The 17,610-nt window shown below is 43.1% G+C and overlaps 1 protein-coding gene across 1 annotated transcript in view; it reads right to left on the bottom strand.

Moving 5' to 3' along the window:
• Positions 1 to 17,610, bottom strand: part of paip1 (poly(A) binding protein interacting protein 1) — a 46,282-nt gene that overhangs the window by 10,215 nt on the left and 18,457 nt on the right. Inside the window, exons 4-10 of the mRNA XM_041186278.1 lie at positions 16,201 to 16,313; positions 15,385 to 15,496; positions 12,964 to 13,089; positions 12,593 to 12,699; positions 11,973 to 12,090; positions 4,992 to 5,046; positions 1,862 to 1,937 (exon numbers count right to left, since the gene is read on the bottom strand). Coding sequence (XP_041042212.1) covers positions 1,862 to 1,937; positions 4,992 to 5,046; positions 11,973 to 12,090; positions 12,593 to 12,699; positions 12,964 to 13,089; positions 15,385 to 15,496; positions 16,201 to 16,313 — 707 coding nt within the window. The remainder of the gene's footprint in view (positions 1 to 1,861; positions 1,938 to 4,991; positions 5,047 to 11,972; positions 12,091 to 12,592; positions 12,700 to 12,963; positions 13,090 to 15,384; positions 15,497 to 16,200; positions 16,314 to 17,610) is intronic.

Genomic DNA, 17,610 nt, shown 5'->3' with positions numbered 1-17,610 from the left:
CCTCCACTATCAACATGCTGGGGGCTACCATTGACCAGAAACTGAACCAGACTAGCCATATAAATACTGTGGCTACAAGAGCAGGTCAGAGGCTAGGAATCCTGCGATGAGTAACTCACCTCCTGACTCCCCAAAGCCTGTCCACCATCTATAAGGCACAAGTCAGGAGTGTGATGGAATAGTCCCCACTTACCTGGAAGAGTGCAGCTCCCACAGCACTCAAGAAACTTGGTACTGTCCAGGACAAAGCAGCCGCTTGATTGACATCTCATCCACAAACATTCACTCCCTCCACCACTGACGCATCGTGGCAGTAGTGTGTACCATCTACAAGATGCACTGCAGGAATTCACCAAGGCTCCTTCGACAGCACCTTCCAAACCCACTACTACTACTGTCTAGAAGGACAAGGGAGCAGGCACATGGGAACACCATCACCTGGAAGTTCCCCTCCAAGCCACTCATCATCCTGACTTGGAAATATATCGCCGTTCCTTGACTATTGCTGGGTCAAAATCCTGGAACTCGCTTCCGAGCAGCACTGTGGGTGTACCTATACCATGTGGACTGCAGAAGTTCAAGAAGGCAGCTCCTTTTCATGGACTACTAGGCTTGGGCAATAAATGCTGGCCCAGCCAATGAAGACCACATTATGTGAATGAATGAAAAAACTACTGAATGTCAAGGGAAGATTGTTGGATTTTCTCTTCTTGGAGATGGTCATTGCCTCGCACTTGTATTGCACTCATGTTACTTGCCACTTATCAGCCCATGTCTGATTGTCCAGGTCATGCTGCATATGGGCATGGACTGCTTCAGTATTTGAGGAGTTGTGAATGGTGAATATTGTATAATCATCAGCGAACATCCCCACTTCTGACCTTATGATGGAGGGTTGGTCATTTATGAAGCAGCTAAAGATGGTTGGGCCGAGGACACTACCCTGAGGAACTCCTGCAGCGATGTCCTGGGGCTGAGATGATTGGCCTCCTACACCACAATAATGTTCCTTTGTGCTAGATATGATTAACCAAGGGAGAGTTTTCCTCCCCAATTCCCAATTTTGCCAGGGCTTCATGATACCACACTAGGTCAAATGCTGCCGTTATGTCAAGGGCAGTCATTCTCGCCTCCCTTCATTTCAGCTCTTTTGCCCATATATGGACCAGGGCTGCAATGAGATCAGGAGCTGAATCGCCCTGGCGAAACCCAACTGAATGTCCGTGAGCAGGTTACTGCTAAGTGCCACTTGATAGCACTGTCAACAACATTTTCCATCACTTTGCTGATTATTGAGACTGATGGGGCAGTAATTGGCTGGGTTGGATTTGTCCTGCTTTTTGTGGACAGGACATAGTTGAGCAATTTTCCCCATTACTGAATAGATGCCAGTTTTGTAGCTGTACTGGAACACAAGTCTTCCGTACTATTGAACATTATGTTATCTGTGCCCAAAGCCTGAGCGGTATCCAGTGCCTTCAGCCATTTCTTGACATCAAGTGGAGTGAATCGAATTGGCTGAAGACTTGCATCTGTGATGCTCGGACTTCAGGAGGAGGCCAAGGTGGGTCATCCACTTGGCACTACTGATTGAACATGGTTGCAATATTTCAGCCTTCTCTTTTGCACTGATGTGCTGGGCTCACCCATCATCGAAGAAATCTGACAGTTGTTCAAAATCATTCAGCCCCTCGAGCCTGCTCTGGCCTCATTCATGTCATGGGCAGGTCTGTACCTCAACTGAATCTTCCTGCTTTTTGCTCCATATTCCATGATGTCCCTACCTCAGGAAAATCTACCAATTTCAGTCTTGAAAGCTCAGAGGAGCAAAGATAGAGGGGAAAAAAAAAATCCAACTTACGCATCTCCATCTTCATCAGAATAACCTTGAAACAGCTCTTCTCGATCAATCATCTCCTGGTACTTTTCCAGGTAATCTGAAACCCAAACAGAAAACATAACTGGGAAACTGTTTCAAAGGGGCATGCTGCACACACTCCTATGGGAAACTCAGAACTGTGTGATCTCTACTATGTGTTTAAAAGTTTTGCAATAACTACAATGAGAATATTTTAACAGACTATGCATTTGAAAAGTTCTCACCATGAAGGCACAGTATGAGTAATTTGAGACATTATTTGTGGTAAGTGCAGCATGCTTGGACAAGTTAGACATATGATTGCCAAAGCTCTTCAATATTGGCAGTTTTCCTCACTTCATGTCGAGGTCTGTTGTAGACTAATGATAAAAATTGATTGCTGTGATCAATCACTCGACTACCAGGAGGTGAACTAGATGGACCTTAGCCTTTTAAGGTCTAGGAATTTCTATATTACACGTGTGAACAGCAGCAAACTTTATACATTGTATAATTTATATTCGTCGCACCCGTACATTAAAATTCACCATACAAAACTCATCTTATCATCACTAAAATTAATTGGTCGAATGTAATGCTTGAAACTATCAAAAGTTCACAAAACATGGATACATATTTAATGAGAATTTTATTTTTATTGACAAAATCAAACAACACTGGCCAATTTCCCCCCTCAAGAGTAACATGTTTCACCACTCCAAAAGACTGTTAAAGCATCAAGTTGGGAAAGTTCAAGAGCAGTTTAATCAAACATTTAGCATTCAGCGAACAAACTTTGCAGGAAGCAGGTTACATATGCTTCTTTGTGCCCTTTCATTTAGAGTTGATGCAGACAAAAAGGACAAAAGAAAGGCAAGTAAACGGTTAGAATGAGATAGAGTAGGAGAGATGAAGAAGCTCCTTGCACTGCTCATAATCAGAGCAATAATCTGTTAGTGTCTGTTAGGTGTTTAGAGCAGTAGGTTTACACAGCCGTTGCAACATTTTTGGCTCTCTTCAGGAGTGTTACAAAATAATGCTCAACTTGCAACTCTTAGTGACTGCCACTGTCTACCATCTCTTACACACACCTCCAAGCAGCCTTCGAATTTAGAGAGAACGAAGTTAGATAGGGCAAGGTGTGCAGCAGCACAGTGGTTATATTACTACTGGCTAAATGGTCCAGAGGCACGAGTTCAAAATCTACCATGGCAGCTGTGGAATGTAAAACCAATTAAGTAAATAAATCTGGAACATAACAAACAGCCAGTGTCCTTAATGAAGCTATCAGATTGCTGTAAAAACCCACTTGGTTCATTATTACCCTTTACGGAAGGAAATCTATCCTTACCTAGTCTGGCTTATATGGTAACTGCAGGCCCATAGTGAAGAGGTCAATTGAAAGAACCTACTCAGTTGCATTCAAGTCGATGGCTCGTCATCATCTTCTCAACAGCAATTAGAATGGGCAACGAAGCCCACATCCCGTGAATGAATAACAAAGAAGTGAAGAACACTTTACTGATTTGGGAGAATTTCTACCTTCCTCCCTTGAAAGGAATGGTTCATGTTTGTGATTGGCAGTTCTTTTCCATCTCACCTAGGTGTACTGCATCACAGCTGAGCCTCATCATGCAATGCCCACACAAGTGCACTTGCACCACAGGCCACCAGGCAATCATAAGGATCAAGAACCCTGGATAATTCCTAACCCTCCTTCCTGGTTCAACCGTCATGCCGTACTACCGACACAGCTGGGATTGGCCAACAGCACAACACCACCAAGATCAACCAGGGTCCATTTCTGATCCAGGCAATTATCCTTCAGCCACTGAGTATCCTTTCAATTCCTGAAACTGGCTTTGAGGCCTAGGCAATGCAAAAAGCAGAATGGAAGAGGTGGGCTCAAGGTCAGGATTTCTCCATCAAATCACCCGGGAACAGGAATGAAATGAAAGTTGCCGTAGTCCCAGAGGACCATAGGTTGCTCTCTCATTACAGAGATGACTGGTGATGAGTTTAACCTGAGGGTCGCCGCAGTTCAGGTGATGGGCGAGGTTGAGAAGGCAGGGCCTTCATGCATGACCTCAGCCGGTACAGGAATTGAACTCCCCAGGAACAGGAGCTGACTGTTTAACCCATCAAGCCTGCACAATCTGTTAACAGTACTTTATATAACGATACGGTGATTAAACAGATGGGGGGGAGCCAGTTAGCTAGATGGCTAGTGTGCAGATAGACGAGTGCGCAGATCAGACGAGTGCCAACAGCATGAGGTTTGATTCCCATTCCGGCTGAGTAGATTTGGGCCTGTCTCCTCATCCTACCCATCGCAAAAATCATGGCACTTCGCTGTGGTTCAGAAAATAATCGCCAAGGAGCTCAAGGTGATCATGATGATTAAAAAGAAAAAGGGGGGGGGGGGGGGGGGGGGGGGGGGAGGTTCTGTACAAGGGGACATAACCATAAAATCAGAGCCAAGCCAAAGAAGTTAGGAAATGATTCTTCACACAAAGGATGAGAAAGGAGTAGATGCTAGATCAATTAATAATTTTAAATCTGAGATCCACAGATTTTTACTAGACAAGAATATGAAAGGATATGGCTTCTAGGCAGTTAAGGTAAAGATCTGACTGAATGGTGGAACAGGCTCGAGGGAAATAATGGCCTCTTCTTGTTCCTATGTTAGTCCTAATTCCCTGCCTTTCCCCAAATGTCGTCGCCTTCCTTCCCAAGAAACTATCAAGCTCCCTTTTAAATGGTTCAATTAACTTCAGTTGCATATATCTTCACAATCCTTTGCGGAACAAGGTTTTTCTAGATTGGCTCTTAACAAGTGGTATCATCTCCCCTTGCTTCAGATTCCCCAGTGAGAGGAAAGATCCAATCTTAATCTATCCACCAATTTGTTTAATTGATTTCCACTCCTGTCATATCTATTCTGTGCAAATCAAACAGTCCTGTGGAACCAACAAAACATAGCAACAGCTATCTGGTACCCTGCGGGGCCGTTTGTTCTGGCCCAGGAATAAGGGAAACCCCTCCTCAAGCCCATTTCATTTGTCATTTAAAGAGGAGGGAAGGGGTCAGTACGTGAAAAATAACAGACTCATTCTGACCCTAAAGGACTAACCTGGGTCTGCTGGAGTGAGAGGGATACCCTCTGCTGAATAAAATACAGGCTCATTCTGAAAATTAAAACATAGTAAAATGTTACACATTACTCCTGTAGTATACATGATTCACACGAATTCAACATTTGTTATTTTAGCAGGTTAATTTAGTGGTACCATTTTCATTGGATATTTTGTTCTGGTTACCTATAGATCAGGAGCAAGTACTTTACAGAGATTGTGATTGGTTATTAATACATGACACCACCCATATGTATTCATGCAACTCCTCAATCAGTAAATGTTAGCTATATCTGCAATTAAACTTCTGCATACAATGGCCTTGGTGGCTACACAGTCGAAGGTGACACGTTTATAGTAGTGGGATACAGCCAACAGGGGACACTTGGCCATCCCACTGACCTCAGAGCATTAAGGGGGTGAGAAAGTGAGCTATGATACTCCTCTGATACTGATGCCTCTTGATGGTGTGTGAGGGGAAACTTGTATCCATTCTGTCCGTGAAAAGGTGATGTACTTACCTATTGAGCAACACCACCTTGCTATCACTGCGTTTACAAAGATAGCGCTGCAACTCTTATTTTGAAGTTTGCAGGTTAGGAAATCTTCCCTCCTCAATTATCCACTATTTATGACCAAAATATTTTGGTGGACAAACTTGTTATCACAGTTGTTCGTGCACCCCCTGTTGGTGCTCTATTGAACTGTGTTACTCCATCCCCCAATACTGTTGTGCCCCTGAAAATTAATGTCTGAAGACACCTGCAAAGTTTTCTAATTCAATGAGCAGATACACCAAGCCCAGTGAAGATGTCTATCATGATCCAAGGAGCACTTTCCAAAGGAAATGAAATATCTGAGCAAAATGTAGCTTAACAGACGTATACAAATGCGAGGCAAAATGTAGCTTAACAGACGTATACAAATGCGAGGCAAAGTATAACAACATTTTCAATATGACAAAGTTCAAGGATTGAAGCCCCAATACAGAGATCTAGAGGTGGCTGTCCACTTTCTCACTCTTTAACTCTTTTTTTATATACCAGCAGTGGACGTGAGCTCAGGTGGAATATTTGGAGAGGTAAGAAAGTTATTTAGAACATCAAACAATTACCCACTGGGGTAATTTTTAACCCATTTATAACATGTCACATCTCAGACTAACCTACATACCTGGTCTCCTGAAGCCAGCTTCAAGTCCAAGCAAACCTCAACAGAGACACTGCTAGCCTGCAAAGGTAACCCACCAAGTTCCAGTATTCCAGTCTCACTCTGCAGCTTTGGCCAATTGCATTTCACTGGCGAAACATCCATGATGCCAGCAACACAGGACTGCATTGCACCTCAACAGAACTGGGACCAATGCACTCGTGTGGAGATTGTTAGGTTGTTAGCGAAGGGTGAAACTAAACTGGCAGGGAGATGGGCACCGGTATATAGAAATAGAAAAGAATAAGGTGCATCAAGTGAGAGTGGTGGATGGTCTTAGAGATTGGACTAGTACCATATTAGACAAGAGAGGACTAAGGAGGACTCCTAGGAATGTAAAGAGAGGATTACAATTCATGTATGTAAATACACAAAGGTGGTGAATAATGTTGGTGAGTTACAAACACAAATAGCTCTGTGGGCATATGATGTTGTGGCAATAATGGAAAGGTGGCTTAAAAATGATGAGGACTGGGCACTTAATATACAAGGGTATAAAGTGTTCAGAAAAGATAGAGATGGGAAAAGGGAGGTTGGCTGGGAGTACTGATTAGGAAAGGCACTGTTGTATTGGAAAGAGAGGATGTCCTTGATGGGGCAAGGACAAAATCCATTTGGTTAGAGTTGGGAAGCAAAAAGTGTAAGATTCTACTAATTGAGGTATTGCATAGGCCTCTTATGAGAGAGATAGAGGAACACATTTGCAGGGAAATCAGAGAGGTGCAAGAACAACAGAGTGACGATACTGGGGAACTTAATTACCAAAATATTGACTGGGATAATGTTAGATAAAGGGCAAGCAGGGGGGAAGAATTTCTGAACTTCCTTGAACAGGCATAGTGGTATTGTCACTGGGCTAGTATTCCAGAGAGCCAGGGTAATGCTCTGGAGACCCAGGTTTGAACCCCATCGATGGTGAAACTTGAATTCAATGAAAATCTGGAATTAAAGGTCTGATGACGACCATGAAAAACCAAAACCGGTTGTCGCAAAAACCCATCTGGTTCACTGATGTCCTTTAGGGAAGGAAATCTGCCACCCTTACCTGGTCTGGCCTACATGTGACTCCACATCCACAGCATGTGATTAACTCTTAAATGCCCTCTGAACAAGGGCAATTAGGGATGGACTATAAATGCTGGCTGAGGCAGCGATGCCCACATCCCATGAACAAAAAAAAAAAATGTTCTCATCCAACTAGAAAGGAGGCACTGCTGAGAATGAAGTGGGCCAAGTGTCTGTGGGAGAACATTTGGATAAGGGTGATCATGACATCAAGGCAGCATTTGACCGAGTGTGGCATCAAGGAGCCCTAGCAAAACTGGAGTCAGTAGGAATCGGGGGAAAACTCTCCGCTGGTTGGAGTCATACCTAGTACAAAAGGTGTTGTAGTTGTTGGAGGTCAGTCATGTCAGCTCCAGGACATCACTGCAGGAGTTTCTCAGGATAGTGTCCTAGGCCCCCATTTTCAGCTGCTTCATCAATGACCTTCCTTCCATCATAAGGTCAGAAGTGGGGATGTTCGCTGATGATTGCACAATGTTCAGCACCATTCGTAATTCCTCAGATATTGAAGCAGTCCATGTCGAAATGCAGCAAGACCTGGACAATATCCAGGCTTGGGTTGACAAGTGGCAAGCAACATTCACGCCGCACAAGTGTCAGGGAATGATCATCTCCAACAAGAGAGAATCCAACCATTGCCTCTTGATGTTCAATGGCATTACCATCACTGAATCCCCCACTATCAACATCCTGGGGGTTACCACTGACCAGAAACTGAACTAGACTAGCCATATAAATACTGTGGCTACAAGAGCTGGTCAGAGGCTAGGAATCGTGCAATGAGTAACTCACCTCCTGACTCCCAAAGCCTGTCCACCATCTACAAGACACAAGTCAGAAGTGTGATGGAATACTCCCCACTTACCTGGATGAGTCCAGCTCCTACAACACTGAAGAAGCTGGATACCATCCAGGACAAAGCAGCCTGTTTGATTGGCACCACATCCACGACCATTCACTGTCTCCACCACCGATGTACAGTAGCAGCAGTCCGTACCATCTACAAGGTGCACTGCAGGAATTCACCAAGGCTCCTTAGACAGCATCTTCCAAACCCACCACCACTACCATCTAGAAGGACAAGCGCAGCAGATAGATGGGACCACCACCACCTGGAAGTTCCCTCCAAGTCACTCATCATCCTGACTTGGAAATATATCGCCGTTCCTTCACTGTCGCTGGGTCAAAATCTGGGAACTCACTTCCTAGCAGCACTGTGGATGGTTCAAGAAGGCAGCTCACCACCACCTTCTCAGGGGCAAATGGGGATAGGCAATAAATGCTGGCCCAGCCAGCGAAGCCCACATACTGTGAATAAATTTTTAAAAATATATCATATGGTTTAGATTAGTAATAGAGAAGAGCAAGGAACAATCTATATTAGAACTTCTAAATTGGAAGAGGGCTAATTTCAATGCGATGACAAGGTATCCAGCCAGGGTTAAAATGGAACAAGAAAGGGGCAAGAAAAATTGTATTGAAACATTGAGTAATCTTTAGGAAGAAGCTCCTGGTACAGCCCAGGTACATTCCAACAAGGGCAAAAGGTAAGGGAGCCACAAACAGGGCTCCTTGGATGACAAGGGAGATAGAGGTTATGGTGAAACAATCAAGGAGGGTGTATGATGTATGCCAGATGAGATCCTCAAGTAAGAATCAAGTTAAATGCATTAGGTTGAGAGGGGAGGTGGAGAGAAAAATAAGACTGGCAAAGAGAGAGTACAAGAATAGCACTTGGAAGAATCATATGGGCTCGAAATGTTAACTCTGTTTCTCTCTCCACAGATGTTGCTGACGTGCCGAATTTTTCCAGCATTTTCTGTTTTTATTTCAGATTCCCAGCATCTGCAGTATTTTGCTTTTATTTATACAAGAATAGAATGGTGGTCAACATAAAAGGGACCCAAAAAATCTTCTACCAGCATGTAAATAGTAAGCAAGGAATAAGAAATGGAGTGGGTCCTATTAGGGACAAAGAGGGGGCAATTTTTTTTTTTCATTCGTTCATGGGATATAGGTATTGCTGGCTAGGCCAGCATTTATTGCCCATCCCTAACTGCCCTTGTTCAGAGGGCATTTAAGAGTCAACCACATTACTGTGGATCTGGAGTCACATGTAGGCCAGGCAAGGACAGCAGATTTCCTTCCCTAAAGGACATGAGTGAACCAGATGGGTTTTTACATCAATTGACAATGGTTTCACGGTCATCATTAGACTTTAAAATTCCAGACTTATATTAAATTCAAATTCCACCATACTTAGAGACACAGGTCAAGGCGAGAATACTTAAAGAGTTCTTTGTATTGGTGTTTACTAAGGGAGAGGAATCTGACACAATATCAGTAGAAATGGAGATAGAGAAGGCAATTGATAGAATGAAAATCGTATGGGAGATGGTTCTGGAAAAACTGGCAATGCTGAGGGTATCACTGTCCAGATGGCTGGCATCCCAGATTGCTAAGGGAATTGGGTGGAGATAATGGAAGGGGTTGCCTGAATTTTCTAAGTTTCCCTAGTAATGGGTGAGGTTCCAGAAGATTCAGGAGTAGCAAATGTGACAAGGAGGGTGCAAGGACAGTCCCAGCAACTATAGGCTACTTAGTTTATCAGTGGTGGGTAAGGTTTTGGAAACCATAATCAGGGGAAAAAAAATTAACAGGCACTTGGAGAGATTTGAGTTAATGAGGGAGAACAAGCATGGATTTTTAAAAAGCAGATCGTGCTGGACTAAGCTAACTGAATTTTTGATGAAATAACAGAGAAGATTGATGAAGGGAATGTGGTGGATGTTGTCTATATGGATTTTAAGAAAGCATTTGACAAAGAAGAACTTAAAAGGCTGGTTAACAAAATTGCGACTTAGTGAATAGTAGGGCCAGAGTGCAATTGGATAAAAAAACTTGACTTAAGGACAAAAAGCAATGTGGTAAATGTTTGTTTTTTAGACAGGAGGATGGTAGACAATGGTGTCCCCCCCCCACCCCCAAGGGTTAGTGCTAAGGTCACTGCTTGTTTGATATGTATATAAATGATCTGGATCTTGGAATACAGAGTAACATTTCAAAATTTGCCAATGATACCAAACTTGGAGGTGTGGCAAACAGTGAGATAGACATGGAAAAACTCTTCTGATTAGCTGATTGTACAAGGGCTTGCAGACTTTAAATTTTGAGCAACAGATGCAGGGGGAACAAGAGGAAGATAGGCTAGCAGAATGGGTTGCAATGGAACGTAATAGAGAGGAGTGAGGTGATGCAGATGGGATGGGGGAGAGGCAATATAGAATTAATGATTTAATTTTAAAAACTGTGCAGGAACAGAGAGGCTTGGGGGTGCACATGCAGTGACATGACACATTAAGGAAGTGGTTGGCAAAGCATATGGGATCTTGGGCTTCGTAAATAGAGGCATTGAGTACAAAAGTAGGGAAGTTTTGCTGAACCTTTATAAAGCTCTGGTTTGGCCCCAAGCAGAGTCTTGAGTCCAGTTCCGTTCACTACACTTTAGGAAAGATGTGAAGTTCCTTGAAAGGATGCAGAAATTAATTTACCAGAATAGTTCCAGGGATGTCAATTTTTAAGTTACAAGGTTAGGTTGGAAAGGCTGGAGTTGTTCTTCTTGGAGCAAAAGAAAATATGGGAAGATTTGATAGAGGTGTACAAGATTATAACTGCTTAACGACTCATCTGAAAACTAGCGCTTCCAGCAGTGCAGCACTCCCTCACATGTCTTGCACTGGATTGTCAGCCTAGTTTGTGCTCAAGTCTCTGCAATGCAGTTTTAACCTACAATCTTCTGATTCAGAGTTGAGAGTGCTATCCACTGAGCTATGGTCAACACCTACTTAGATAAGGTACCCATAGAAAAACTCTTCCCTTTAGCTGATAGTACTAGGATTGGGGGATACAGATTTAAGGTTTTGGGCAAGAGTTGCAGGGGAAATGTGAGGAAGGATTTTTTAAGCAGTGAGCAGTAATGACCTGGAATTCACTGCCAATGGGGGTGGTGAAAGCGGAAACAATGATTTCAAAAGGAAACTGGATGGGAACTGGAAGGAAATAAACTTGCAGGACAATAGGGATCCAGTGGGGAGAATGATACTGACTGACCTGCTCCAGCTTGGACTCAATGGGCCGAATGGCCTCCTTCTGTACCGTAAATGATTCCATGACACTTATATCCCATGGACCAAGTTCCCTTTGCCTTACAGTTTTCAATCCCAAGAACAGGAGGCAATAGTTCTGGATGCTTTAAAGTACCGTGTTAACCATGACTCCATGGGAAGCATCCTTGATTCAGAGTCCGAAAGTCTGGGGTTCAATTCCACTCCAGTAACAGCACCGAAGGAGTGCCGTACTGTCAGAGGTGTCATCCATCAGATGAGATGCTGAACCGAGACCCCATCAGCGCCTTCATGATATAAAAGTCCCACGGCATTATTCTAAAGAGCAGAAGAAATCTCCCATCCATGTTGGTCAATATTAATCACTTAGCCAAGATCACTAAAATATTATCTAATCATTAGAGCACTGGTGTTTGTGGGAGCTTGCTGTGCGCAAATTGGATGCTAAATTTCCTAAATTACAACAATGAGTAAACTTCAAAAGTACTTTATTGGCTGCAGAGCGCTTTGGGACTGAGGTTATGAAACTGCTATATAAACAAATGTGTGCATATATATATATAAAAATCTATATAATCTTACCATATAATAGTTGGGATCATTTTCAGGTGTAGCTTCATTATATGTTGCTGCTGTGTGAACACGACCCCAGTTACTTGACCGTAGCTCCACCAGCTTCAGCAACATCTGCTTTACATCCCTGAGAATAATTAAGATCAGAGAGCAATGAGTAGCCAAGATGCATGTGATGGGTTTCACTGGTTCCTGGAGACAGAAGTCCTCTTAGGCATCCTAAGAAACAACTGCATTTGATTCCATTTAAATACAAAATTTTGCAGCCACACAGATTCCTAAAACTGGAGATGAATCACTGGGACATTGTATAATTTGAGAGTTTCATTTACTCTGAATATTTTAAACGTAGCTTTGCCCACTCTGTGGGGCTTGGGCTACACAATCTTCCATGGGGTGTGGGCAAGTTCTCATTGTTATCCCATTTTTCTGTTCTGACTTACTGGTGCATGCTTTCACTTTTTCTTTAGGGAATTAATAGTGACTAAGAGAGGAAACCTTCCCTGGAGCATTCACCTATCTAACTCAGCCCAGTAATTACCAAGGCAGAAATCTTCAGAACAATTACAACTACACAGTCCAGCAGTCTGCTAAAACAATGCTCCAGGCTCCAGGCGACAAATACTTACCTGCTACAGTTAGAATCTAGAACAACATTCTCAATTCGCTGAATTATTTCATTCATGTCTGGCTTCCCTTGTCCCTTCCAGGCATCTTCTAACACTGATCCCGTCAGCTACAAAGAAAGGAAGAAGAATTAGAGAAAATGACAATGCTCATGCATGTGAGAAAACAAGAATGATACCTCCAGGCATAAAAAGTTGGGTGCATTGGCCATACTGCTTATTCATGTACAGGCGTTCACATATGCACATAATGCTGGACACAGGCAACCCTAAATTCTCCATATAGAGCACATAGGAGGAGGATGGTGTAAATGAAGCAGGCAGGAAATGCGCCAGGCAAAATAGGAAACTTAAAAGCATGAATGACACCATACCTTCAGTAATTTTACAGCACAGATGAGGTTATCATCCACGGGTTGAGAAAGCAGTGAATTCAATAATTCACAAAGACCTGTCTGCAAAATCTCAGCTCGTGTCGGTGCTCCATTTGGACCTTTAACCTGCCAATCCGCAGCAAAAAGAAAATTAGACCTTCAAAAAAACCCCTTTAAATAATGAATTAATTGGTTCTGCCACAATCAAATATGCTCCTAATGCAGAAGCGAAATACTGGAGATCTGAAATAAAGAGAGAAAATGCTGGAAAAGTCAGCAGTCTGACTAAGCTTTGTTCGGAACCATACCGCTTTGGAGTCATTTTGGACTTGAAACATGAACTATGTTTCTCTCTCCACAGATGCTTCCAGGCCTGCTGAGTTTTTTTTTAGAACTTTGTTTTTATTTGGTGGTCCTAACATAGTTTCAGTATGACTCAACCTAAATGAATGGACAGTCTCACATCTTCAGATCATTAAATTTAAAGAATCATACAGCACAGGAGGAAGCCATTTGGCAAGGCCTGTCAGCTTTTTGAAGGTTCGATCCAATTGGTTTAACTAACTTTTTTGAGGAGGTAACAGAGAAGGTTAATAAAGGAAATGCTGATTTTGTGTAAATGGGCTTTCAAAAGGCATTTGATACAGCGCCACACAACAGATTTGCGAGCACAATTCTAGGTCATGGAATAAAAGGGAAAGTAGGCACTTGGATGAGAAGTTGGCTGAGTCCCAGGAAAAGAAAGTAGTGATAAATGGTTGCTTTTTTGATTGGAGATAGGTTTGTAGTCGAGTTCCCCAGGGGTCAGTGTTAGGACCCTTGCTCTTCCTGATATGTATTAATGACCTAGACTGCGGTGTGCAGGGCATGACTTCAAAATGTGCAGATGATACAAAGATTGGAAATGTTGGCAGCTGTGTTGGGGATAGTCCTGAACTTCAAAAGGACATAGGCATGCCCGTGGATTGGACAGACAGGTGGCAGATGAAGTTCAATGCAGAGAAGAGTGAGCTGATTTGTTTTGGCAGGAAAGATATAGTGAGACTGTATAAAATAAAGGGAGAGGCTCTAAAGGAGGTGCAGAAACAGAGGGACCTCGGTGTATACGTTCATAGGTCATTGAAGATGTCAGGGCATGTTGAGAGAAGAGTTATTAAAGCATATAGTATCTTAGGGGCATTGAGGACAAGAATAAGGAGGTCATATTAAACTTGTGTAAAGCACTAGTTAGGCCTCATCTGGAGTACTGCATTCAGTCCTGGATGCCATACTTGAGGAAGGATGTGAAGGCATAATATTGGAGAGAGTACAGAGGAGGCTCACTAGAATGATTCCCGGGATAAAGAACTGTAGCTATGAGGATAGATTGGAGAGGTTGGGACTCTTTTCCTTGGAGAAAAGGCAGCTGAGAGGAGTCTTGATAGAGGTATTCAAGATCCTGAGGGATATGAGCAGGGTAAATAGTGAGAACTGAGAGGGTGGTTGGAGTCTGGAACAAACAAAAGTGGAGGCAGGTTTGATCGAGGTATTCAAAAGGGAATTGGATTACTACCCGGAGAGAGAGAGAGAGAGAGTGCAAGGTTATGGGGATAAGAAAGGGAGTGGGACAAGGTGGAATGCTCTTTCAGAGAGTCAGTACACACTCGATGGGCCTAATGGCCTCCTTCCATACTGTGATACTGTGGGCTCACTCACCCCTGGTCTTTCCCCATAGCCCTGCAAATTTGATCCTTCAAGTATATTTTCAATTCCCTTTTGAAAGTTAAGATTGAATCAGAGACATTAAACTGAGGCCTTGTCTACCTGTTCAGGTAGCTTCGCTATTTGAAGAGCAGGGGAATTCGCCTAGCCAACATTCATCTCTCTGTCAACACCACCAAGAAAACAAGTTAACTGACCAATTATACCGTTGAGTGATCTTGCTATAAAAATTGGCTGCCAGATTTTCCTACAAAATATCACTGACTACACTTCAAAAGTAATTCACTGGCTGTGAATAGCTTTGAAACGCCTGAGGATATAAAAAGTCATTCTTCATGACTCCACTGACCACTAGCCAGTGATCTTGTTCCTTCTCAGTCAGTTGACTGGGTCCAACCTTCCAAGGTCATGCTGGTGGACATAGCTAAACATCAGACTGATGCTTGCAGGGCCGGACAAGATCACAATGGTTCGCTGGACTTCCAAAAGAAAAGGTCCAGAGAAATATCTCCAGTTCACCAAAAAAATCACAGCGGCTGAATTTGCTGTCACAACACAGATTATTAAGTGGCTGCTGATTTCTGCTACAAGTTAAATTAGAAATGAATGGGAACAATGACTGTTTTCCTGTGAATTACTTTCCAGTCAGCTTTGCACAGGTATTTAACAAATAACAAAGGAGGGCGGGGAAAGGACAGTTTAAAACACTTGAGTCCTCACCTCCAGGTTGAGATACAGCTCACCCAGGAACAGCACAAATGAATGGAACGTCTTCCTAGTTTTCTCATCACCTTTCACCGCTTCGTCTCTCTTTACATATTCCGTCTGACACCTAGGGGAAAAGGACAGAGCAGTGCCATTCAGATATACAAGTGTAGCTGCCTGCTTTCTGGAGCCGCAGTGCCAAACCCACAGGTGTCAGCCACAGCTGTGTGGGCAACACACCTCTCACCTCTGAATCAGAAGGCTGTGGGTTCAAGCTCCACTCCAGAGACTTGAGCACATAACCTAGACTGACACTCCAATACAGGGCTTAAGGAGTGCTACACTGCTGGAGGAACCAGCTTTCAGATTTATCATGAAACTGAGGTCCTGTCTACCCTTTTAGGTAGACACAAAAGATCCTCTGACTGTACTTAGTAAGGGGTAGAGGAATTCTCCTCAGTGCCCTGGACTATATCTATCCCACAATCAACATCTCTTTAAAAAAAAAGCTGGTTATTACCGCATTGTTGTTTGTGGGAGCTTGCTGTGTGCAAATTGGCTGTCACATTTCCTACATTACGACAGTGACTACATAGTAAAAGTACTTCATCAAGTATGAAGTACTCTGAGATGTACTGAGGTCCTGAAAGGCACTGTATAAATGCAAATCTTCTAGCTGTGCACTAACCCGCTGTCTTGCACAACTTCCTTCTAAGTTCCTTGCTTTGTTGCATGACAAATATAACACATTCTGAAGGGGAAAGAGAACAGAACATTGGACAATACAGATAGCAAATTAACTTCATGGCAAATGCGTGACGCAGCACCTACCTTTGTAATAGCAGCTGCCGGAAGTTGCTGTTTCTAGGGTTGATAGTTAGGTTCTGGGAAAGGTAGTTACACAGTCGAGCCCCTGTGTATGTGAAGTTGGGCACTGTGGTCGCCTAAAGGACAGAAAACAAAGTGGACTGAACCAGGGTCCTCACAGAAGAGGTAGCCTTGGAAAATACAGCGATCATGATCAATGTAGCACATTTACTGTAAAAATAGAAAATACTGAAAATACTCAACTGGTCAGACAGCATCTGTGGAGGGAGGAACAAGAGTTCATGTTCAGGTCTGTGGCCTTTCATCAGACTGGTAAAAGGTAGAGATGTAAGGATTTAAACACTTACAGAGGTAGGGAACGATGAGGTGAAGGCAGGGGAGAGAAGTGGGGGGGAAGGTCTGTGATAGGGGTAGAAGGCAGGAGATACTATATGACATAAGGGATGTTGGGGCAAGGCAAAAGTGCTGATAATGGAACAAGAAACAAAAGATGGGTCCAGAGGAGGTGTAAATGACAACAGCAGATTCATAACCAGCACCTGCAACCTGAAAGAATTGGAGCAGCAGTTTTCGATTTGAAATTGCTAAACTTGACCTTGAAGTGCAGAAGACTGTGTAGTGACTAAACAAAACATGTAGTGCTGTTCCTCAAGCTTCTGTTGAACTTCATTACAACAGCATAGGAGGTCAAGGACAGAAAGGTAAGAGCGCGGCAGAGAATGCATTTGAATGGCTAGCTGACCACTGAGATAAACCTAACAGTAGAGCAGAGCATCCCTAACAACAAACTTTGGATTTCCCCATTTAATCTTGCATCTATCCCACCACTAAGTGGCCATGTCATTTGCATGATTAGCCTCACTGTTACTTTGACATAAATTTTTGTGGAGGAATCCAAAACAAGGGTTCATAAATATAAACATGATTTACAAATCCAATAAAGAATTCAAGAATGTGTGTGGCTCTTAACTGCCCAATGAAATGGCCTACTAAGCCCTCAGTTATACAAAACTGCTACAGAAAAGTCAAAAGGGAATACAACCAGACAAGTTATCTAGCATTGACTTTGGCATGCAGTCACAGACAGGAGAAAGTATGTTCTTTGCTCCTAGTGGGAGTAAGTTGCACAATTTGCAGTGGGAAGGCACGAACGGTTCAGGACTCATCACATTTAATGATATGACTGGGCCTCTTATTTATCATTGGAGTAAATGTGGAGCCTTGGCAGACAATCTGGCTCAAGTCCAGCACTGGATTCAATGTCATTGAATTTTGGAGCGTGGCCTGGGCATGCTCTCCTGGAGCTCACTCGGCTGCCTTTGGGAGTTGAGGAGTTTATTTGCTGAAAAGCTTTTACCTTTTCACATCTCCCAACAATTAGTACTCAGAGAGGGTGGAAGTAGTTGAGGGAGA

The sequence above is a fragment of the Carcharodon carcharias genome, chromosome 4 (assembly GCF_017639515.1).
Source record: "Carcharodon carcharias isolate sCarCar2 chromosome 4, sCarCar2.pri, whole genome shotgun sequence".
Lineage (NCBI taxonomy): Eukaryota > Metazoa > Chordata > Chondrichthyes > Lamniformes > Lamnidae > Carcharodon > Carcharodon carcharias.
Note: the sequence above shows the minus strand (reverse complement) of the source record. Positions and strands in the feature narration are given on the sequence as shown.